The sequence below is a fragment of the Cyprinus carpio genome, chromosome B1 (genome assembly GCF_018340385.1).
Source record: "Cyprinus carpio isolate SPL01 chromosome B1, ASM1834038v1, whole genome shotgun sequence".
Classification (NCBI taxonomy): Eukaryota; Metazoa; Chordata; class Actinopteri; order Cypriniformes; family Cyprinidae; genus Cyprinus; species Cyprinus carpio.
The window spans coordinates 31,735,124-31,760,030 of NC_056597.1; the positions used below are offsets into that span (position 1 = coordinate 31,735,124).

The 24,907-nt window shown below is 40.1% G+C and overlaps 2 protein-coding genes across 2 annotated transcripts in view; both read right to left on the bottom strand.

Annotated features, from left to right (window-relative positions):
- Window positions 1–475: 475 nt before the first annotated feature.
- On the bottom strand, window positions 476–4,845 carry LOC109097835 (zinc finger protein 525-like). The gene is made up of 3 exons (XM_042716031.1): window positions 4,781–4,845; window positions 4,408–4,478; window positions 476–1,116 (listed from the first exon to the last, which is right to left on the bottom strand). The coding sequence occupies exons 1-3, from the start codon at window positions 4,843–4,845 to the stop codon at window positions 476–478; spliced, it is 777 nt and encodes a 258-aa protein (XP_042571965.1).
- An 809-nt stretch (window positions 4,846–5,654) lies between these two features.
- LOC109087076 (zinc finger protein 184-like) overlaps window positions 5,655–24,907 on the bottom strand; it is a 31,152-nt gene continuing 11,899 nt past the window's right edge. The window contains exons 5-8 of the mRNA XM_042716032.1: window positions 10,368–11,371; window positions 8,224–8,391; window positions 7,739–8,132; window positions 5,655–7,134 (exon numbers count right to left, since the gene is read on the bottom strand). Coding sequence (XP_042571966.1) covers window positions 6,128–7,134; window positions 7,739–8,132; window positions 8,224–8,391; window positions 10,368–11,371 — 2,573 coding nt within the window. The 3' untranslated portion in view covers window positions 5,655–6,127. The remainder of the gene's footprint in view (window positions 7,135–7,738; window positions 8,133–8,223; window positions 8,392–10,367; window positions 11,372–24,907) is intronic.

A 24,907-nucleotide genomic window follows, 5' to 3' on the forward strand; every position in this document is an offset into this window, starting at 1 on the left:
AATTAGTTTTTCACGCAGGGCCAGGTAGGTTTGCACAGTTTTTCCCTTAATAAATGAAATCATCATTTAAATAATCTGAATCTTTTAAGTGTGACAAATATGCAAAAAAATAAATAAATAAATAATAAACTAAACCAGGAAGGGGGCAAAAACCTTTTCACGGCAATGTATATGCTCTATACAACAACAATAAAACAGAGTGCAATTGCCAGTGAGTCTCTCACTCTTTACACCATTACATCACATAAAACCAAACATGCCTTATGAAATCCAGATGCTCATATTATTGTAGTAATTTTTTGGGGGATTTTTAATCGTTCTGATTTAATAGAAATTCATTGGTCTACTCTTTCAAACATGACTTTATATACAGCACTTGGATCAATCCACCGCATTATAAAAGTTCACTGCCCCCTACTGGCAGTAAGAGCTCAATGAACATTATCAGTTTTTTTCCCAGATTGATTGATGAAAGTCACTCTGATGATTCTGGAGCAGTTTGTTCTTTAGCGTGTTTGTTCTGGTGGGTCTGAAAACTACCTAAATAAGCGAATCTCTCGCCGCAGATGGAGCAGGAGTAAGGTTTCTCTCCTGTATGAACTCGCTGATGGACCTTCAGGACGTCTGATCGAGCAAACGTCTTGTCACACTGTGAGCATTTGAACGGTCTTTCTCCAGTATGAGTCCTCTTGTGGTTTTGTAAAGTACTATGTTTACTGAAATTCTTCCCACAGAAGCTGCAGTGACACGGTTTTTCTCCAGTGTGGACTTGCTTATGATATACAAAAGAACGTGGATCAGAAAAGCTCTTCCCGCAGTCGGAGCACAGATATGGTTTCTCTCCGGTGTGAATCCTCTCGTGACGATTCAGATGAGAAATCTGACGGAATCGTTTGTCACAGTGTTTGCACTGATACGGTTTCTCATCAGAGTGTATATTTTGGTGTGATTTTAGAGAGCCTGAGTCTATAAAGGTTTTCCCACATTCACTGCACTGATACGGTCTCTCATTGGTGTGAACACGCACATGTCTCTTCAGATGAGATCCGTGGCTGAAGCCCTTCTCACAGTGAGGACACTTGTATGGTCTTTCTCCCGTGTGGATTCGCTTATGAACTAGAAGAGATTGTTTGGTGCTGAAATACTTGTCACATTCACTGCAGTGGAAAGACTTTTCACCGTGAGTCTTCAAGTAAACTTTTAGACTAGAATGAATGAAAAAAACCTCCCCGCACTGTTCACAGTGAAACTCCTTCTTCCTGCTGTGCTCTTTTGAATGAAGTCTCCTCTCTTCTGCGCTAGGAAAGCTAATCTTGCATCTCCTACAGCTGAAGTCTTTTTGTTCTGTGTGTGTTCTCTCGTGTCTCGCTAAATGACTCTCTGAACTCAGTGTTTTTCCACAGGTGACACAAGAAAACCCTTTGACCGTCAGCTGCTCTTTTGATGTTAAGTCTGTTTCCCCATCAGAAGATGAACAGCCTTCGTCATCTGAAATGAATTATATCTGTTTTTATATATAAATTTTTAAATATTTTGAGATTTGTTTGTATCACTCAGGAAACATACAGAAATTCTCTAATATCTAAGTCTACAGGTGAACAATTAATAATAATAAAAAAATAATGACATTGTGGTATAGCGCAGTTATCTAATTGTGGTGGAAAAAGTCCCAAATTATAGTAACTGCTAACAGCTGGATGGTTCATTACGGATTTTCTTTCTGCTTTAAGTGAGGCAAACAGTTTTTGAGACCTCACATTCATTTTTGGGAACTCATGTTCATTCGAAATCAAGTACTTCTACTATATAGTACACGAAAAATGCCAAAAAAGTCCTAATTCATATACTGCATCCAAATAAGTTATTACTTTGCCATTGCTAAAAAGGGATGTTTCAACATGTTGTCATTATTACATAATCTACCAGAGTCGCTTAACTGCCGTTCTCAAATCCTCTCCTGTAGCCTCATATGGGGCTGTAAAAGTCCATCATATGCACACTTCAGTCCTGTTCTGCGTTGCACCGAGTTCAGTAAAAGTTTAGATTACAGCAGCCTCCTCCTGTCATTCAAGTATCTTACACTGGTGACAAGTGAATTCAAACAGCAGTGTGAAGATGACAACTGTAAAAGTGAATGAAATACACTGCTGTCTAGCTGCGAACATGACTATGATCGAAAAAATAAAAAGATTTGATGAATGCTCAAGTAATTCTTTTGAAGAATATATACAGAAAGACTGGAATGTTTTTTCCATGCAAATGAAATTGAGGATGACGCAAAGAAATGTTTCGTGCTGCTCAGTGTGTGTGGTGCAAAAACATATTCCACATTACGTTCAGTGCTCACCCCAATGAAGCACTCTACTGTGACTTTTGCAAACAATGTAGCTGCTTTAAAATGCCATGACAGCCCAGCACCGTCAGAGATTGTTCAGCGTTTTCATTTTCAAGTTAGAAATTATTTGATTAAAGACTAGACACAGCAGTGTCAAGGATGCAGTCGGAATCATAGCGGAACGGCATACAAACATTATTACTCATGACCAGCAGAATGAGTGCTCTGTTTACAGCAACACTACCAAATCAAAAAAGGGGGGGGGGGGAAAAAGCCATATTTGGCCACTGTGATAATGAACAAGGACACACAACGGAAGTGGATTCAGGAGCGGCATGCTCCTTGAAGAGTGAGCAAACTTATCACTCATTGTGACCCATTCAACCCCCTGAAATGCATGCAGACCGTAGAGTAATAAAAAAATGGTCACAAGCAAACTTGGAAGGGAAAAGGAATATATTTGTGGAAGTGATGTACAAAGGAACGCAAAACACACTACCCTTGTTTGTCATCAGGGGCCAAGGCACTAGTCTGCTGGGACAGAACAGAGTACAGCTTCAGTCCATCCAGGAAATACTGGCTGAATATTCTGAGGTATTTCAGGATGTTGGGGTTTGCTGGATGCCCCCAATCACAACTTACAATCACAATTGACTCCACAATTACACCACGTTTCTTCAAAGCCCACACAATTCTTTTCGCCTTACGGCTACAGCTTGATGAGGAGCTGGATAAATTGGTGGCTCAAGGAATTTTGAAGCAGCTTCCATTGGATGACAAAGCAGCCACTTCCTGACTATTAACACTCACAACAGACTTTTCCAGGCTCAACACGATTGCAATTTGGAGTGTCAACAATCGTTTCAATATTTTAAAGGTACGGACACCTTGCTTGCAGGAATCCCAGGTGTGCCAGCCATACCTGAATGACACTCTAATTTCAGGCAAAACTATCGAGGAACATAACTCATGGCTTAGGGCTATAGTGAAGTGCTTTTCTGAAGCCGGGTTGTGACTAAATAAAAAGAGATAAGCATTTTTGCAGCTACCCAAGTGGAGCTTTTGGGGTTTTGTGTAGATAAGAATGGCATCAGACCACCCTGTGAAAAATTGAAAGCTATACAAAAGGCCCTGCTTCCACGGAACAAGACAGAACTCCAGGCGTTCTTGGGGCTTCTTAACTTTTACAGCTGTAGTCTTCATAACAAAGCCACTGAACCCATGCACTGCCTTCTTGACCATTCCGCTACTTGCCAGTGGGAAGCGAAGCATGAGACGACATGTGTTCAGCCAAAACAGTTGCTGCAAAACGGATAAGGTACTGGCAGATTATGATGAAAAGAAACCCCTGGCAGTGGTTTATGATGCCTCACCCTATGGGCTTGGGGCTTTATTGTTCCATTTCCAAATGATGGCCAGGAAAAGCCCATTTCCTTTGCCTCCAGAACAATGACCACCACTGAGCTGAATTATGCCCAGACCGATAAGGAAGCATTTGTGGATTTTTTGCTGTCAGAAAGTATCACCAGTATCTCGCAGTCTGCCACTTTGTGATTGATTTTTACAGACCACAAGCCCCTGCTTAGACCCTTGCAAGCCAATGCCTGCCATCCTTTCAACACAAATGCTAAGTTGGAGTTTGATTATTGGAGCTTACAACTATGAGCTATGCTACAGACTAGGGCTGGGCGATATATCTAACGATATAATCATACGCATCTAGTCAGTAAAGCCGGTTCCCTGATTAGCGCTAAATCGCCATCACCTGCTTTCAAATGGAGCGGCATTTAATAGACAGAGCCGTAGATCACTGACAAGCTACGCAATATCGTGTTCATTATCGAAGGCGATACATCTGCGATAAAGAACGCGATATTGCGTAGGTTGTCAGTGATCTACGGCTCTGTCTATTAAATGCCGCTCCATTTGAAAGCAGGTGATGGGGATTTAGCGCTAATCAGGGAACCAGATTTACTGACTAGATGCGCATGATCATATCGTTAGATATATCGCCCAGCCCTACTACAGACCTGGCAAACAAATGGGCAATGCTGATGCCCTGATTCGCTTACTTCTGCCAGAATCTGACGCTGTTATGCCACAACCTTTGTAGGTATTGCTACTGGAAAGGTGCCAGATGCACCTATGCATGGCGAAAGGATTGCTTATCTTACACATAAGGACCCTGTCATGCCACATGTACTACACTGGGTACTAAAGGGGTGACCGGCTGATGTACCAGATAGCCGGTTCTTACCAATCGTCTTGCGCCCCCATGAACTTTCCATGCAAGAGAACTGTGTGCTTTGGGGAAGCCATGTGGTTGTTCCTGGCTCAGCGCTGAGAGAGGTTTTGGTTATGTTGCATGATGCGCACCCAGGCATCATACACATGAAAGGACTTGATGCAGAGTTAAAATCTTGGGGGACGATGCTCTCTGGGTACCTCCTAGAAGCAGGGTACTCGGACACGCCCTCAGCCCCAGCAAGCTCCTCATCAGGGTTTTCCATCTCTATTACGGGTGGCTGTAACTTAGGCTTCGGCCCCTGCGGACTCTGGTAGAGAAGACAGTGTAGCTATCTCCCGCTAAGGAATTGGATGACAAAAATATGGTCCCAGCTGCATATTGACTTTGTGGGCCCTTTACAAGGCAAATGATTTCTCATATTTCTTGTTGGGGCTGAAGGCATGTCAGAGTCCCCTCCTTATAGGAGGTCCCCCGAGAGCATCGTCCCTCTAGAAGATTTTCAGACTTAGTGGACTGGGAGAAAGGGGTGTACTGTATTGGCTAAATATATGCCAATAGTGAGGTTCCTTCAAGTGGGCTAAAGACTGGGAGGGGAGTTACTAATTTTCCCCACGAGGGGAAGAGGTGTGTTATGCAGATTGTTCTAGGTGCTAACAGAAGATGTATGTTCTGTTGTGTTGTATCATGTTCAGTAAAAATTTACAGATTACAAGAGCCTCCTCCTGTTATTCAAGTATCTTACACACATGGCAGTACCACCATGGCAGATGTAGTACATCAAAATTTCATTCATATCCTTATAATATAATACAGCATAGTTTTACTAATAAGTCGCTAAGCTAGTTTAAATTCAAGTGTACTACCTTCTCAGACAGTATGTGATTTCAGATGCACAATTATCTTTGGATGCCTGGAGACTTTGCAAATAGGACAGAGAAAACAAAATTCCCTTAAAATGGACTTTAGCTCTCTAATGCAAATTAAAGTAAATTACAGTCATTTCTAGCCAAGATGTGTCAGTATTAAAATACTGAATCTGTGACCGTTTTTGTGTTCACATGAGGTCAAAACTCCAAATGCACGTACACTTTAATTCTATCTGACATTACAGTGAAGTTAAAGCAGTTGCCACAAAACAATTTTTCATTTCTATCCAGTAAATATCTTGCCTTACATGGCAGCATACATGCTATGTAAGAACAGTGATGAAATGGATAATTAATAAATCATGGCTCTTTTAAATCCCTCCCAGCAATGAAAAAAAGAGTGAAATTGCCAGTGACTCTTTCACTCTTTACGCCATTTCATCACATAAAATATGATTAACATCCTTGTGCAATCCAGGTACTTATGTATTTTAATTTGTTGATTATTAATAGTTCTGTCTGGTTTAATATAAAAATCATTGGTCTACTCTATCAAACATGACTTTATATACAGCACTTGGATCAATCCACCGCAATAAAAAAAAGTTCACTGCCCCCTACTGGCAGGAAGAGCTCAATGAACATTATCAGTTTTTTTCCCAGATTGATTGATGAAAGTCACTCTGATGATTCTGGAGCAGTTTGTTCTTTAGTGTGTTTGTTCTGGTGGGTCTGAAAACTACCTAAATAAGCGAATCTCTCGCCGCAGATGGAGCAGGAGTAAGGTTTCTCTCCTGTATGAACTCGCTGATGGACCTTAAGGACGTCTGATCGAGCAAACGTCTTGTCACACTGTGAGCATTTGAATGGTCTTTCTCCAGTATGAGTCCTCTTGTGGTTTTGAAATATATTATGTTTACTGAAACTCTTCCCACAGACGCTGCAGTGATACGGTTTTTCTCCAGTGTGGACTCGCTTATGAAATACAAAAGAACGTGGATCAGAAAAGCTCTTCCCGCAGTCGGAGCACAGATATGGTTTCTCTCCAGTGTGAATCCTTTCATGATAGTTCAGATTAGATCTTTGACGGAATCGTTTGTCACAGTGTTTGCACTGAAACGGTTTCTCATCAGAGTGGATTTTCTGGTGTGACTTTAGACAGCTTGTGTCTGTAAAAGTTTTCCCACATTCACTGCACTGATACGGTCTCTCATTGGTGTGCAAACGCACATGTGTCTTCAGATGAGATCCATAACTGAAGCTCTTCTCACAGTGAGGACACTTGTATGGTCTTTCTCCCGTGTGGATTCTCTTATGAGCATCAAGATTTCCTTTGGTGCTGAAATACTTGTCACATTCACTGCAGTGGAAAGACTTTTCACCGTGAGTCTTCAAGTGACTTTTTAGAACAGAATGAATGAAAAAAACCTTTCCACACTGTTCACAGTGAAACTCCTTCTTCCCGCTGTGCTCTTTTGAATGAAGTCTCCTCTCTTCTGCGCTAGGAAAACTGATGTTGCATCTCCTACAGCTGAAGTCCTTCTGTTCTGTGTGTGTTCTCTCGTGTCTCGCTAAATTACTCTCTGAACTCAGTGTTTTTCCACAGGTGCTGCAGGAGAAACTCTTCAGCTGCTCTTTTGATGTTAAGTCTGTTTCTCCGTCAGAAGATGAACAGGCTTCATCATCTGAAATGAACAAAATGGTCATACATTTTGGGTTTTAAAATATATTTGAGATTTGTTTGTCACTCAGGATATATACAGAAATTATGTAATAATCTATTTAAGTCTAGGGGTGAACAATTAATAAAAAAAAAACAAAAAAAACAATCACAACATGGTTTAGTGCAGTTATCCAGTCACAAAAAGTTAAATATGTACTGACATACTGATAAAGTGAGTTTGGAAATGCAACATTCTCCACCCATTTCACCATATTTGTAATTTTACAGTATAATAGTGTTATTGCATTCGCAATGTATTTCTTTCATGATTTTATAATTAATAATAATTGTAAATTGATTTTTGGTCAAATTGTGCAGCCTTACTAACAGACACAGTAAATCTCACACAGCTAAAAAAACAAAAAAAAAAACAAAACAACTTCCCATAAAGAAAAAAAAATATATTACAATTTGCCATCATGTTCCCAGATTTCTCAGAAAATCTTCTCTCAAACCTGATCAGATCATTAAAGAAAAACAGCCAGTAAAAACCTGATCCTGCAGAGTCTCTGCTGACATTCAAGTGTCATAGAAATAACAAAAGGTCATAAAAGGAAGAAACAAACCTGGAGGAATGAAATCTTCATCATCATCTTCATCCTCATTATTCTCTATATCCTCCTGCTCTTCCTCATCAGTGTGTTGTTGTTCTTTCTCTGCGGTGGTTTCTTCTCCTCTGCTCTCGATCAGGTTCCTGCAGTCCACCAGTTTGACGGAGCACATCTTCAGCGGCGTCTGCAGCATCTTCTGTTCTCCAGCGTTACAGTCAGAGGTTTGATCAGTGGATTCATGATCCTGAGCGTCAGTATAACAGAGTAAAGTGAGGCTGAGCTCTGAGTCCTGTGTGTCTCTGGATCTCTGATCTCTGACGCTCCAGACTGAATCCTGAGCTTCTGTCCCATCAGTCACACCGCACTGAAACCTGCTCCACATCCTGACAAACACAATCAGTCCATATATCTAGCAATAGTATGATTCAAAATAAGATGTTACGTCACATAACAATCAGTCCGTATGAGCAGCTAAAGATGAAATGAAGATCTGTTCAAACCTCTCTGTTCAGTTTGTCTCCTCTTTCTCTCAGCTTTGTCTCCAGTGAAGCCACCTCTTTCTTCAGCTGACAGATTTCTGTGATGAAATCCTCAATATCCAGCATGGACAGATCAGTTCCTACTGATTTACAGCAGACCACATCCACCTGCGCTTTCATGCTCAACATCTGAACACAAACACTTCATGATTATTAAGAGATGCATTTATGATGAACTGATAAAAAATAAAAATAAAAATCAGAGCATAACTACAAAAAACTGAACAGCAAATAGAAAATTAACTTCTGGAGAATATTCAGAAACATTATTGTCAGTTATGTATTTGTTTAGACTTATTTGTTTAGTTTCATTTTTGAGTAGGGATATCACTTATATATATATATCTAACACTTCAATTTAGCTGCATTCAATAAACTATACATACACTTATAGTTATTGTAAATAGGACTGAGATTTAATCTATTTTAGGCATCCTTCAAAAGTGTTCAGCATACTACAATAGTTATATGTTTATATGCTGGACACTTTTACTTTAGAGTAAGCACAAATTTACCATTGTTTTACTGTAATTACAGTAAATAAAACAATGGTATATTAATGTGGTTTTATTACAAATACCCAAGTTAAACTATGGTTACTGTAATAAAACCTATATGTTAATTTTCCTAAACCAGCTTCATTTAAGCTCATTAACGCACTAAAGGTAACAAACACGTAAATAGTTAAAACACGTACCGAGTCTACAAGCGCTCCTCCAACCGTCTTTTTCTTCTTCAGTGCTTTTACCGGTGGATTTACTGGACTAAGATGGTCACAGCGCCTCCTACAGTACGAGAAGTGCACATCGTCCTGAGTGTTAGTACATATTCTATCTGCACCCGCTGACGGTGATCTCATTAAAATAAAAACCGCACATTTCATTTCAGTGTACACCTTCATGCTTCCACAGCCCAAAATAAAAATTTAATTCATTCAAATTATGACGGTGAACGTGTTATTAAACAGCGAAATCCAATCGAATGTGACACACGGGACACTAAAATGTACATCACATGGACACTTCTGAGTCTCGCCGGAAGTATGTCAGAGTATTTTTTGCCTATTCTTTTGAATTCTGACATACTTGTTTTTGTCACGTTTTTCACGTAGTAATACAATCGGGAAGCATGCAGTTTCATGTTTGAAGAACAGTAGGCAAAAAGTGCCCGGATGAAGGACCACCTCCAGCAAGATTCTGAAGTGTGCATCCGATAGACACTTAATGTCCTACAAGACCACCGGAGCAGATTTATGAATGGCTTAGTGACTCAACTGAACTGACTCTGGTAGGTTACATGACAGTAACACCATGGCAGATGTAGTACTTACATCCACATTTCATTCATATTATAATAGAACATACTTTTACTTTAAACAGTTACTAAACTGATTGAAATTAAAATGTAGTTCTTACTCACAGTATGTGATTTCAGTGAAGAGTTAGCCTTGGATGTCTGAAATATTAGCTTGGAGATGTTGAACAAACTTTGACTCTCTAACGCAAATGAAAGGAAATAACAGTCATTTCTAGCATAATGTGGCAGTATTTAAAAACTGCTAAAAGAAGCTGTGACAGTTTTGTGTGGTCATAATTCCAGATAACCCATAAACATTAATTCTATCTGATCTTTAATTCTATTTGACATTACAGTGAAGTTCAAGTAGCTGCCACAAAACCACCAAACTATTCCTCCCAGAGGATTCGTTTCTACCAAGTGAATATCTTACCTTACACAGCAGCATAAAAGAACAGTGATGAAATGGATAATTAATAAAACCATGGTTCTTTCTTGATTAAAAAGAAACCAGTCCAGCAATGAAAAACCAGAGTGTATTTGCCAGTGACTCTCCTTCATGCATTTCACCACATAAAACATGCTTTATGAAATCCAGACACTCATATTATTGTAGTATTTTATTCTGAGGATTGTTAATAGTTCTGTCTGGTTTAATATAAAAATCATTGCTCTACTCTATCAAACATGACTTTATATACAGCACTTGGATCAATCCACAACATTAAAAAAGTTCACTGCCCCCTACTGGCAGTAAGAGCTCAATGAACATTATCAGTTTTTTTCCCGAGATTGATTGATGAAAGTCACTCTGATGATTCTGGAGCAGTTTGTTCTTTAGTGTGTTTGTTCTGGTGGGTCTGAAAACTACCTAAATAAGCGAATCTCTCGCCGCAGATGGAGCAGGAGTAAGGTTTCTCTCCTGTATGAACTCGCTGATGGACCTTAAGGATGTCTAATCGAGCAAAAGTCTTGTCACACTGTGAGCATTTGAACGGTCTTTCTCCAGTATGAGTCCTCTTGTGGTTTTGTAAAATACTATGTTTACTGAAACTCATTCCACAGACGCTGCAGTGATGTGGTTTTACTCCAGTGTGGATTCTCTGATGAAAAAAAAAAGTACGTGGATCAGAAAAGCTCTTCCCGCAGTAGGAGCACAGATATGGTTTCTCTCCAGTGTGAATCCTCTCGTGACAATTCAGATGAGATTGTTTACAGAATCGTTTGTCACAGTGTTTGCACTGAAACGGTTTCTCATCAGAGTGTATATTTTGGTGTGACTTTAGAGAGCTTGAGTTTTTAAAGGTTTTCCCACATTCACTGCACTGATACGGTCTCTCATTGGTGTGAACACGCATATGTTTCTTCAGATGAGATCCCTGGCTGAAGCTCTTCTCACAGTGAGGACACTTGTGTGGTCTTTCTCCCGTGTGGATTCGCTTATGAGCATCAAGATTTGATTTGGTGCTGAAATACTTGTCACATTCACTGCAGTGGAAAGACTTTTCACCGTGACTCTTCAAGTGAACTTTTAGACTAGAATGAATAAAAAAAACCTTTCCACACTGTTCACAGTGAAACTCCTTCTTCCCGCTGTGCTCTTTTGAATGAAGTCTCCTCTCTTCTGCGGTAGGAAAGCGAATCTTGCATCTCCTACAGCTGAAGTCTTTCAGTTCTGTGTGTTTTCTCTCGTGTCTCGCTAAATGACCCCCTGAACTCAGTGTTTTTCCACAGGTGCTGCAGGAGAAACTCTTCAGCTGCTCTTTTGATGTTAAGTCTGTCTCTCCATCAGAAGATGAACAGCCTTTGTCATCTGAAATGAACAACAAAAAAAAAGTTATAAATTCTGGGTTTTAAAATATACATGATAAGAGTTTGTGTGAAACTCTGCAAGTTAGTTAAACTCATGCACAGCCATATTGATGAAGTGAGTTTGGAAATGCAACATTCTCCGCCAGTTTAACCATTTATAATGTAATGTTGCAGTATAATAGCATTATTGCAATCACAATGCATTTTTTTCATGTTTTTTAATTCTATCATGACAAAAATAATTGATATTTGATCTTTGGTCAAATCATGAAGCCTTACAAACAGGCACAGTAAACCTGTCTCTTTTAAAAAAACAAATTCTAGATCTCAACAGAGAGGAAAAAATGATAAAAAATACTATAATTTGCCATTATGCTCCCAAATATCTCAGAAAATCTTTCTTCAAACCTGATCACGTCAAGTCACCTTTATTTATATAGTGCTTTTAACAATACAGATTAGGAAAATAGTGTCAATAATGCAAAAGGACGATAGTAAACACTCAATTTTCAGTTAAAGGCAGTTCATCATTGAATTCAGTGATGTCATCATCCAGCTCAGTTTAGTTTAAATATTATCTGTGCAATCAAGTCGACAAAATCGCTGGATATTAAGTGTCCCCAATTAATGGCACTTTTCCACTGCGTGGTAAGACTTGGCTCGGTACGGCTCAGTAAGGTTTGCGTTTCCACTGTAGTTTACACGTCGTTATAGTTGTGCCACCTCTACTGCCACGACATCTGCGTCACCCCATCAAGCTCTCGCTGGATCCGCTCCTCTGCTATCAACCAGAGGAACATCTGTACTTCCTCAACAGACAACAAAACATTTTGGTTATTAAAAAAAGGTACGCTCTTTCAAAACAGTTGCGTTCGATCCATCGTTGGCTGTGCTGATTTAAATCTAGCGGTTCTTTTGTTTTTGTGTCGCAAGTTCAATGACACAGGAAGTGATTATTCTCTCCAGGCCAATCCGTGATCAGCAGTTTACGCGTCACGTTTTGGTAACGGTACGATTCACTTGGAATCTCAACAGAGGTGGTACTAAAAAATTACCAGTTACCGTACCCAGTGGAAACCCCCCCAAAAGTGAACCGTACCGAGCCGTACCATGCAGTGGAAAAGTGCCATAAGCAAGCCAAAGGTGACATCGGCAAGGAACCAAAACTCCATATGTGACAGAATGGAGAAAAAACCTTGGGAGAAACCAGGCTCAGTCGGGGGGCCAGTTCTCCTCTGACCAGACGAAATCAGCAGTTCAATACCAGGCTGCAGCAAAGTCAGATTGTGCAGAGGACTCAGAGAATCAGACCATCAGAGACCAACAGCCAATGAACCTGATTCTGCAGAGTCTCTGCTGACATTCAAGTGTCATAAAAGGAAGAAACACACCTGGAGGAATGAAATCTTCATCATCATCATCATCCCCATTATTCTCATCCTCCTCCTCTTCCTCATCAGTGTGTTGTTGTTCTTTCTCTGCGGTGGTTTCTTCTCCTCTGCTCTCGATCAGGTTCCTGCAGTCCACCAGTTTGACGGAGCACATCTTCAGCGGCGTCTGCAGCATCTGCTGTTCTCCAGCGTTACAGTCAGAGGTTTGATCAGTGGATTCATGATCCTGAGCATCAGTATAACAGAGTAAAGTGAGGCTGAGCTCTGAGTCCTGTGTGTCTCTGGATCTCTGATCTCTGACGCTCCAGACTGAATCCTGAGCTTCTGTCCCATCAGTCACACGCACTGAAAACCTGCTCCACATCCTGACAAACACAATCAGCTTATCAGTTCAGAATCATATATCAGTTGATTCTCACACTCATGAATCAACTTTAGAATGTACATTTAACATTTAATCATTTAGCAGACGCTTTTATCCAAAGCGACTTACAAATGAGAACAATAGAAGCAATCAGACCAACAAGAGAACAACAACAGTATACAAGTGCCATGACAAATCTCAGTTAGTCTAGGACAGAGCTCATAGCCAGGTTTTTTTTTTAAAGAATATGATAGACAAGAAAAGAAAAGGTAAGTACTATTATTAGTTGGCTAAGTGCTGGTGAAAAAGACGAGTCTTTAGATGTTTTTTGAAGATGAGTAAAGACTCAGCTGTTTGAATTGAGATCGGGAGGTCATTCCACCAGCTGGGCGCAGTCCAGGAAAAAGTCTGTGAGAGTGATTTTGAACCTCTTTGGGATGGCACCACAAGGCGTCGTTCACTTGCAGAGCGCAAACTTCTGGAGGGCACATAAGATTGAACTAATGAGCTTAGGTATATTGGTGCCGTGCCAGTGGTCATCTTGTAGGCAAGCATCAATACCTTGAATTTGATGCGAGCGGGGCTACTGGTAGCCAGTGTAACCTGATGAGGAGAGGAGTAACGTGAGCAGTTTTTGGCTCATTGAAGACAACCCTCGCTGCTGCATTCTGGATTAGTTGCAGAGGCTTGATAGTACATGCAGGAAGGCCCGCCAGGAGAGCATTAAAATAGTCCAGGCTGGAGAGAACAAGAGCTTGGACAAGAAGCTGGGTGGCTTGCTCTGACAGGAAGGGTCTAATCTTCCTAATGTTGTATAAGGCAAATCTGCAGGACCGAGTCATTGTAACAATGTTGTCTGTGAAGCTGAACTGATGATCCATCACAACTCCTAGGTTTCTGGCTGTCCAGGAAGGAGTTATGGTTGACGAACCCAGCTGTATAGAGAAGCTGTGATGAAACGATGGGTTAGCTGGAACCACCCAGCAGCAGTTCAGTCTTAGTAAGGTTGAGCTGAAGGTGATGGTCATTCATCCAGCTAGAAATGTCACTCAGACAGGCTGAAATGCGAGCAACTACCGTCGGGTCATCTGGTTGGAATGAGAACTAGAGTTGAGTGTCATCAGCATAGCAGTGATAAGAAAAGCCATGCTTCTGAATGACAGATCTTAATGACCTCATGTAGATGGAGAAGAGAAGTGGTCCAAGTACCGAGCCTTGAGGAACCCCAGTAGCAAGTTGTTGTGACTTAGAAACCTCACCCCTCCAAGACACCATGAAGGATCTATAAGAAACGTAGGACTTAAACCACAGGAGTGCGGTTCCAGAGATGCCCATCTTTCTGAGGGTGGACAGTAGAATCTGGTGATTAACTGTGTCAAAAGCAGCAGACAGATCCAGCAAGATGAGTATCAAGGATTTTGAAGCTGCTCTTGCCAGTCGCAAGGCTTCAGTAACCGAGATCAGGGCAGTCTCAGTTGAGTGGCCGCTTTTGAAGCCAGACTGGTTGCTGTCCAGGATATTGTTCTGTACAAGAAACATGGAGAGCTGGTTGAACACGACTCGCTCAAGTGTCTTTGCAATGAATGGAAGAAGGGATACCGGTCTGTAGTTTTCTAGAAGTGCTGGATTTAGAGATGGTTTCTTCAGCATCAGGCTTACCCGAGCTTGCTTAAATGCTGAGGGAACTGTACCAGAGCGAAGAGAGGAGTTGATAATGTGAGTAAGTGAAGGTATGACTGAAGAAGAAATCGCTTGAAGGAGGTGAGTGGGGAATGTAAAGTTATAATTCAGCCAAAAATTAAAATTCTGTCATTAATCACTCACCCTCATGTCATTTCAAACCTGTAAGACCTCCATTCATCTTCGGAACACAAATTAAGATATTTTTGATGAAATCTGAGAGCTTTCTGATCCTCTCATAGACAGCAATGCAACTGAAATGTTCCCAGGCCCAGAAACGTAGTAAGGACTTTGGTTAAATAGTCCATGTGATATCAGTGGTTCATCCGTAATGTTATGAAGCTATGAGAATATTTTTTTGTGCACAAAGAAAACAAAACTAACAAGTTTATTCATCAATTTCCTCTCTTCCGTGTCAGTCTCTATTGCTCGTTCACATGCTGACACAAGAGCTGATGATTCAGAGCAACTGAACACCCTCAACAATCTCCCCATGATGCTTCCACTCATACCTGTGTTTTGTAAATTTCAGAAATCGTCTTATCTTTCATTGACCTGGTTTGAAGTCGTCTAGTGAAAAATGTTCACTGCATGACCTCATTTGCTTGACACATCGAAGCAGTAAATCAACATCCCGCTCAAAAGCCAGCAGCCATAGCATCTGTCGCTCTGAATCTTTTAATTGCTCTAAATTGTTTATATACTGAGAAAGAAAGGTAAGCCTTTAATCTATCAGCGTTGGTAATTCACTTTTACGTACTGTCACTGGTTTCTCGCAATTCAGGCATCCAGGAAATGTACACTTTAGCACCATTTGAAAGACAACACCAAGACGTAAAGCACAATCAATGCAGAATTCAATAGCTTGCATACAGCATGCGTCTTCCTCGTCTTGTAAACAAGGTGCAGCGCATCAGCAGCATCACACGCATGTGTCATGGTACACTGTAAAAATAATCTGCAAAATTTAGGGTAAAAAAAGCAGCTGTGGTTGCCAGAATTTTACCTTAAAAAATACGGTAGCAACATTTTAGGGTTTACAGTTTTAACTTAAATTTACATTGAAATGCCGTAATTTCATTAAGTGATATAATGTTAATATACCAACCTATGGAAGTACTGAAATCTGTTTTGTACCTTTGTAATACACTGATGTCAACCAAAAGCAGTCGGTGATGAGAGTCACATGATGAACCAAAGCCCATCACAAGCAGCTTTTAAATAATAACATATATAGAAGTTGCTCAGTGTCATTCACACAAACACTAAACACACACGAAACTGAAATAACACAATAAACATTCATTTAACAACATTAGATGTAACATACAAAAAAAAAAACAAAAAAACTAAATTTAACAAAAAAAAAAAAAAAATTCAAAATTGAAATGCAAGGAACAGGGAATCCAAGAAATCAAAATTTACGGTTCCAAAAATAGTATATTACCGTGAAATTACATGTAATGTCCAATACAGTTTTTCACCGTATATAGTAGGGAACTTACTGTTAACCATTTAACAGGATTTTACTATAGCATTTTTAGAGTCTTTTAACATGGATGTGTCATAGACTGACATGGAAGAGAACACATTGGATAAAGTAATTATTTTTGCGGAGTGCCTATGTACACTGTTCTGGGCCTGGGAACATTTCTGCTGCATTGCTGTCTATGGAGGGTCAGAAAGCTCTCAGATTTCATTAAAAATATCTTAATTTGTGTTCCGAAGATGAACGAAGGTTTTACAGGTTTGGAATGACATGAGGGTGAGTGATTAATGAAAGAATTTTAATTTTTGGGTGAACTATACCTTTAATAGAAGCTATACACATTTTTACTGGACAAACTGACAGTGACTGAGATGAAGGATGAAATGAAGATCTGTTCAAACCTCTCTGTTCAGTTTGTCTCCTCTTTCTCTCAGCTTTGTCTCCAGTGAAGCCACCTCTTTCTTCAGCTGACAGATTTTCTGTGATGAAATCCTCAATATCCAGCATGGACAGATCAGTTCCTACTGATTTACAGCAGACCACATCCACCTGCGCTTTCATGCTCAACATCTGAACACAAACACTTCATGATTATTAAAAGATGTGTTTATGATGAACTGATAAAAAAAACAAAACAAAATCAGAGCATAACTACACAGAACTGAATAAAGAAAATTAACTTCTGGAGAATAATCAGAAACATGTCAGATATGAATGTATTTGTTTGGACTCATCTGTTTAGGTTCACTGTTGAGTAGGAATATCAACTATATACTTATTATTATTATTATTATTTTTAATATCCAACACTTCAATTTAGCTGCATTTAAACAATATCCCATAACTTACATTTAATCCTTCAGTGTCCAGCATACTACAATAGTTATATGGTTATATGCTTTTACAATGATATATTTGTGATTAGCCTAATGTGGTTTTATTACAAATACCCAAGTTAAACTATGGTTACTGTAATAAAACCTATATGTTAATTTTCCTAAACCAGCTTCATTTAAGCTCATTAACGCACTAAAGGTAACAAAAACACGTAAATAGTTAAACACGTACCGAGTCTACAAGCGCTCCTCCAACCGTCTTTTCTTCTTCAGTGCTTTTACCGGTGGATTTACTGGACTAAGATGGTCACAGCGCCTCCTACAGTACGAGAAGTGCACATCTGTCTGAGTGTTAGTACATATTCTATCTGCACCCGCTTTTCTCATTAAAATAAAAACCGCACATTTCATTTCAGTGTACACCTTCATGCTTGCACAGCCCAAAATACACGATTACGTTTTTGAAATGTATAAACTGAAGTGTTTAATGGTTTTATTATGGCAAAATAAAAATTTAATTCATTCAAATTATGACGGTGAACGTGTTATTAAACAGCGAAATGCAATCAAATGTGACACGTGGGACACTAAAATGTACATCACATGGACACTTCAGAGTCTCGCCGGAAGTATGTCAGAGTATTTTTTGCCTATTCTTTTGAATTCGGACATACTTGTTTTTGTCACGTTTTTCACGTAGTAATACAATCGGGAAGCATGCAATTTCATGTTTGAAGAACAGTAGGCAAAAAGTGCCCGGATGAAGGACCACCTCCAGCAAGATTCTGAAGTGTGCATCCGATAGACACTTAATGTCCTACAAGACCACCGGAGCAGATTTATGAATGACTTAGTGACTCAACTGAACTGACTCTGGTAGGTTACATGACAGTAACACCATGGCAGATGTAGTACTTACATCCACATTTCATTCATATTATCCTCATTCATATTACACTGAACAAAAAAATAAACGCAACATTTTTGTTTAACCCCATTTTTCATGATCTGAACTCAAAGATCTAAGACTTTTTCTATGTACAAAAAAAGGCCTATTTCTCTCAAATATTGTTCACAAATCTGTCTAAATCTGTGGTTGTTGATTGTGGCCTGTGAGATGTTGGTCCACTCCTCTTCAGTGGCTGTGTGAAGTTGCTAGATATTGGCAGGAACTGGAACACGCTGCCGTATACGCGATCCAGAGCATCCCAAACATGCTCAATGGGTGACATGTCTGGTGAGTATGCTGGCCATGCAAGAACTGGGATGTTTTCAGCTTCCAGGAATTGTGTACAGATCCTTGCAACCTGGGGCCGTGCATTATCATGCTTCAATATAAGGTGATGGTTGTGGATGAATGGCACAACAATGGGCCTCAGGATCTCATCACGGTATCTCTGTGCATTACAAAATGCCATCAATAAAATGCACCTGTGTTCGTTGTCCATAACATATGCCTGCCCATACCATAACCCCACTGCCACCAAGGGCCACTCGATCCACAATGTTGACATCAGCATACCGCTCACCCACACGACCCCATACATGCTGTCTGCCATCTGCCCTGTACAGTGAAAACCGGGATTCAGCCGTGAAGAGAACACCTCTCCAAAGTGCCAGACACCATCGAATGTGAGCATTTGCCCACTCAAGTCGGTTACGACGACGAACTGCAGTCAGGTCGAGACCCCGATGAGGACGGCGAGCATGCAGATGAGCTTCCCTGAGACGGTTTCTGAAGACCGTGCAGAAATTCTTTGGTTATGCAAACCGATTGTTGCAGCAGCTGTCTGGGTGGCTGGTCTCAGACGATTGTTGGTGATTTTAATATCCATGTTGATAATGAAAAAGATGCATTGGGATTAGCATTTATAGACATTCTGAGCTCTATTGGGGTTAGACAACACGTCTCATGACCTACTTATTGTTGAAATCATACTCTAGATCTAATACTGTCACATGGAATTGATGTTGATGGTGTTGAAACTATGCAGCCAAGCGATGATATCTCAGATCATTATTTAGTTTTGTGCAAACTTCATATAGCTAAAACTGTAAATTCCACTTCTTGTTACAAGTATGGTAGAACCATCACTTCTACCACAAAAGACTACTTTGTAAGTAATCTTCCTGATGTATCCCAATTCCTTAGCATATCGAAAACATCAGAACAACTTGATGATGTAACAAAAACTATGGACTCTCTCTTTTCTTGCATTTTAAATACAGCTGCTCCTTTACGCTTAAGGAAGGTTAAGGAAAACAGTCTGACACCCTGGTATAATGAGCACACTCGCACCCTAAAGAGACCAGCCCGGAAAATGGAGCGCAGCTGGAGGAAAACAAAACTAGAGGTATTTCGTATTGCTTGGCAGGAAAGTATCATATCCTACAGAAAAGCATTAAAAACTGCTAGATCTAATTACTTTTCGTCTCTTATAGAAGAAAACAAACATAACCCCAGGTATTTATTTAACACAGTGGCTAAATTAATGAAAAATAAAGCATCATCAAGTGTTGAGATTTCCCAACATCACAGCAGTAATGACTTTATGAACTACTTTAGTTCTACGATTGGTACTATTAGAGATAAAATTGTAATCATGCAGCCTTCAGCTACAGTATCGCATCAGACAGTGCACTATAGATCCCCTGAGGAACAGTTCCACTCATTCTCTACTATAGGAGAGGAAGAATTGTATAAACTTCTTAAATCATCTAAACCAACAACATGTATGTTAGACCCTATTCCATCTAAGCTCCTAAAAGAGGTGCTTCCAGAAGTCATAGATCCTCTTCTGACTATTATTAATTCCTCATTATCATTACGATATGTCCCCAAAACCTTTAAACTGGCTGTTATTAAGCCTCTCATCAAAAAACCACAACTTGACCCCAAAGAACTAGTTAATTACAGACCGATCTCGAATTTCCCTTTTCTGTCCAAGATACTACAAAAGGTAGTATCCTCACAATTATATTCCTTCTTAGAGAAAAATGGCATCTGTGAGGATTTCCAGTCAGGATTTAGACCATATCATAGTACTGAGACAGCTCTCCTTAGAGTTACAAATGACCTGCTCTTATCATCTGATCGTGGTTGTATCTCTCTATTAGCGCTATTGGATCTCAGTGCTGCGTTTGACACTATTGACCACAACATTCTTTTACATAGACTAGAAAACTTTGTTGGCATTAATGGAAGTGCATTAGCATGGTTTAAATTAAAACTTATATGACCGCCATCAATTCGTAGCAGTAAATGAAGAGGTATCATATCGATCACAAGTGCGGTATGGAGTACCTCAAGGCTCAGTACTAGGGACATTACTCATCACGCTCTGCATATTACCCTTGGGAGATATCATCAGGAAACACAGTGTTAGCTTTTACTGTTATGCTGATGATACTCAGCTCTATATTTCTTCACGGCCCGGCGAAACATACCAATTTGAAAAACTAACGGAATGCATAGTCAATATAAAAAACTGGATGACGAGTAATTTCTTTCTAAATTCTGAAAAAAAAAAAAAAAAAAAATCTGAAAAAACAGAGGTGTTAATTATAGGACCTAAAAACTCTGCATGTAATAACATAGAACACTGTCTAAGACTTGATGGCTGCTCTGTCAATTCTTCGTCATCAGTTAGGAACCTAGGTGCAATCTTTCCTTAGAAAGCCACGTTTCTAACATTTGTAAAACTGCATTTTTCCATCTCAAAAATATATCTAAATTACGGCCTATGCTCTCAATGTCAAATGCAGAAATGTTAATCCATGTGTTTATGACCTCAAGGTTAGATTATTGTAATGCTTTATTGGGTGGTTGTACTGCACGCTTAATAAACAAACTCCAGCTAGTCCAAAATGCAGCAGCTAGAGTTCTTACTAGAACCAGGAAGTATGACCATACAGGTGCTGGTCATATAATTAGAATATCATCAAAAAATTGATTTATTTCACTAATTCCATTCAAAAAGTGAAACTTGTATATTATATTCATTCATTACACACAGACTGATATATTTCAAATGTTTATTTCTTTTAATTTTGATGATTATAACTGACAACTAAGGAAATTCAGTATCTCAGAAAAACCAAATTCAGTATCTCAGAAAATTAGAATATTACTTAAGACCAATACAAAGAAAGGATTTTTAGAAATCTTGGCCAACTGAAAAGTATGAACATGAAAAGTAGGAGCATGTACAGCACTCAATACTTAGTTGGGGCTCCTTTTGCCTGAATTACTGCAGCAATGCCGCGTGGCATGGAGTCGATCAGTCTGTGGCACTGCTCAGGTGTTATGAGAGCCCAGGTTGCTCTGATAGTGGCCTTCATCTCTTCTGCATTCTTGGGTCTGGCATATCGCATCTTCCTCTTCACAATACCCCATAGATTTTCTATGGGGTTAAGGTCAGGCGAGTTTGCTGGCCAATTAAGAACAGGGATATCATGGTCCTTAAACCAGGTACTGGTAGCTTTGGCACTGTGTGCAGGTACCAAGTCCTGTTGGAAAATGAAATCTGCATCTCCATAAAGTTTGTCAGCAGCAGGAAGCATGAAGTGCTCTAAAACTTCCTGGTATACTGCTGCGTTGACCTTGGACCTCAGAAAACACAGTGGACCAACACCAGCAGATGACATGGCACCCAAACCATCACTGACAGTGGAAACTTTACACTGGACCTCAAGCAATGTGGATTGTGTGCCTCTCCTCTCGTCCTCCAGACTCTGGGACCCTGATTTCCAAAGGAAATGCAAAATTTACTTTCATCAGAGAACATAACTTTGGACCACTCAGCAGCAGTCCAGTCCTTTTTGTCTTTAGCCCAGGCGAGACGCTTCTGAGTGGCTTGACACAAGGAATGCAACAGCTGAAACCCATGTCTTGCATACGTCTGTGCGTAGTGGTTCCTGAAGCAATGACTCCAGCTGCAGTCCACTCTTTGTGAATCTCCCCCACATTTTTGAATGGGTTTCGTTTCACAATCCTCTCCAGGGTGCGGTTATCCCTATTGCTTGTACACTTTTTTCTATCACATCTTTTCCTTCCCTTCGCCTCTCTACTAATGTGCTTGGACAAAGAGCTCTGTGAACAGCCAGCCTCTTTTGCAATGACCTTTTGTGTCTTGCCCTCCTTGTGCAAGGTGTCAGTAGTCGTCTTTTGGACAACTGCCAAGTCAGCAGTCTTCCCCATGATTGTGTAGCCTACAGAACTAGACTGAAAGACCATTTAAAGGCCTTTGCAGGTGTTTTGAGTTAAATAGCTGATTAGAGTGTGGCACCAGGTGTCTTCATTATTGAACCTTTTCACAATATTCAAATTTTCTGAGATACTGAATTTGGAATTTTCCTTAGTTGTCAGTTATAATCATCAAAATTAATAGAAACAAACATTTGAAATATATCAGTCTGTGTGTAATGAATGGATATAATATACAAGTTTCACTTTTTGAATGGAATTAGTGAAATAAATCAACTTTTTGATGATATTCTTATTATACGACCAGCACCTGTATTAGCCCGGTTCTGTCAACACTGCACTGGTTCCCTATTAAACATTGGATAGATTTTAAAATCTTGCATATTACTTATAAACCCCTGATTGGTTTAGCACCTCAGTATTTGAACGAGCTCTTGTTAAATTATAGTCCTCCACGTCCGCTGCGTTCTCAAAACTCAGGCAATTTGATAACACGTAGAATATCAAAGTCAACTGTGGGAGGCAGATCCTTTTCCTATTTAGCGCCTAAACTCTGTAATAACCTACCTAACATTGTTCGGGAGGCAGACACACTCTTGCAGTTTAAATCTAGATTAAAGACCTATCTCTTTAACCTGGCTTACACATAACACACTAATACGGTTCTAATATCCAAATCCGTTAAAGGATTTTAGGCTGCATTAATTAGGTAAACCAGAACCACTTCCCATAACACCTGATGTACTTGCTACATCATTAGAAGAATAGCACCTACGCTACATTTACATTTACATTTAATCATTTAACAGACGCTTTTATCCAAAGCGACTTACAAATGAGAACAGTAGAAACAATCAGATCAACGAGAGAAAACAACAACGGTATACAAGTGCTATGACAATTCTCAGTTACTCTAGTACAGAACACGTAGCCAGGTTTTTTTTTTTTTTTTTTTTTTTTTTTTTTGAATATGATAGACAAGAAAAAGGAAAAGGTAAGTACTAGTATTAGTTGGTTAAGTGCAGGCGAAAAAGATGAGTCTTTAGATGTTTTTTGAAAATGAGTAAAGACTCAGCTGTTCGAATTGAGATCGGGAGGTCATTCCACCAGCTGGGTGCAGTCCAGGAAAAAGTCTGTGAAAGTGATTTTGAACCTCTTTGGGATGGCACCACAAGGCGTCGTTCACTTGCAGAGCGCAAACTTCTGGAGGGTGCATAAGATTGAACTAGTGAGTTTCGGTATGTTGGTGCCGTGCCAGTGGTCGTTTTGTAGGCAAGCATCAGAACCTTGAATTTGATGCGAGCGGCTACTGGTAGCCAGTGTAACCTGATGAGGAGAGGAGAAACATGAGCTGTTTTTGGCTCATTGAAGACAACCCTCGCTGCTGCATTCTGGATCAGTTGTAGAGGCTTGATAGTACATGCAGGAAGGCCCGCCAGGAGAGCATTGCAATAGTCCAGTCTGGAGAGAACAAGAGCTTGGACAAGAAGCTGGGTGGCTTGCTCTGACAGGAAGGGTCTAATCTTCCTAATGTTGTATAAGGCAAATCTGCAGGACCGGGTCGTTGTAGCAATATGGTCTGTGAAGCTTAACTGATGATCCATCACAACTCCTAGGTTTCTGGCTGTCCTGGAAGGAGTTATGGTTGACGAACCCAGCTGTATAGAGAAGTTGTGATGAAACGATGGGTTAGCTGGAAGCACCAGCAATTCAGTCTTAGTAAGGTTGAGCTGAAGGTGATGGTCATTCATCCAGCTAGAAATGTCACTCAGACAGGCTGAAATGCGAGCAACTACCGTCGGATCATCTGGTTGGAATGAGAAGTAGAGTTGAGTATCATCAGCGTAGCAGTGATAGGAAAAGCCATGCTTCTGAATGACAGATCCTAATGACATCATGTAGATGGAGAAGAGAAGCGGTCCAAGTACTGAGCACTTTTGAAGCCAGATTGGTTGCTGTCCAGGAGGTTGTTCTGTACAAGAAACATAGAGAGCTGGTTGAACACAGCTCGTTCGAGTGTCTTTGCAATGAATGGAAGAAGGGATATCGTTCTGTAGTTTTCTAAAAGTGCTGGATTTAGAGATGGTTTCTTCAGCAGTGGGCTTACCCGAGCCTGCTTAAATACTGAGGGAAATGTTCCAGAGTGAAGAGAGGAGTTGATAATGTGAGTAAGTGAAGGTATGACTGAAGAAGAAATCGCTTGAAGGAGGTGAGTGGGGATCGGATCCAGTGGGCAAGTAGTAGGATGACTGGACAGGATAAGTTTGGAAACGTCCGTCTCTGAGAGTGGAGAGAAGGAGGAGAAAGAGTGAGCATTAGTCGTTGTGAAGTTATCCTCAGTCTGCGGTGTGGAGAATTGGTCATTGATGGTTCTTGTCTTATTTGTGAAGAAAACTGCAAAGTCATCAGCTGTAAGAGTCGATGGAGGAGGAGGTGGAGGCGGATTAAGAAGAGAAGAGAAGGTTTTGAAGAGTGTCCGAGCATCACAACAGTTGTTAATCAACAGACACTCCGTTGTTAATCAACAGAGTGTCCGAGCGTCACAACAGTTGTTAATCAACAGTTGTTAAC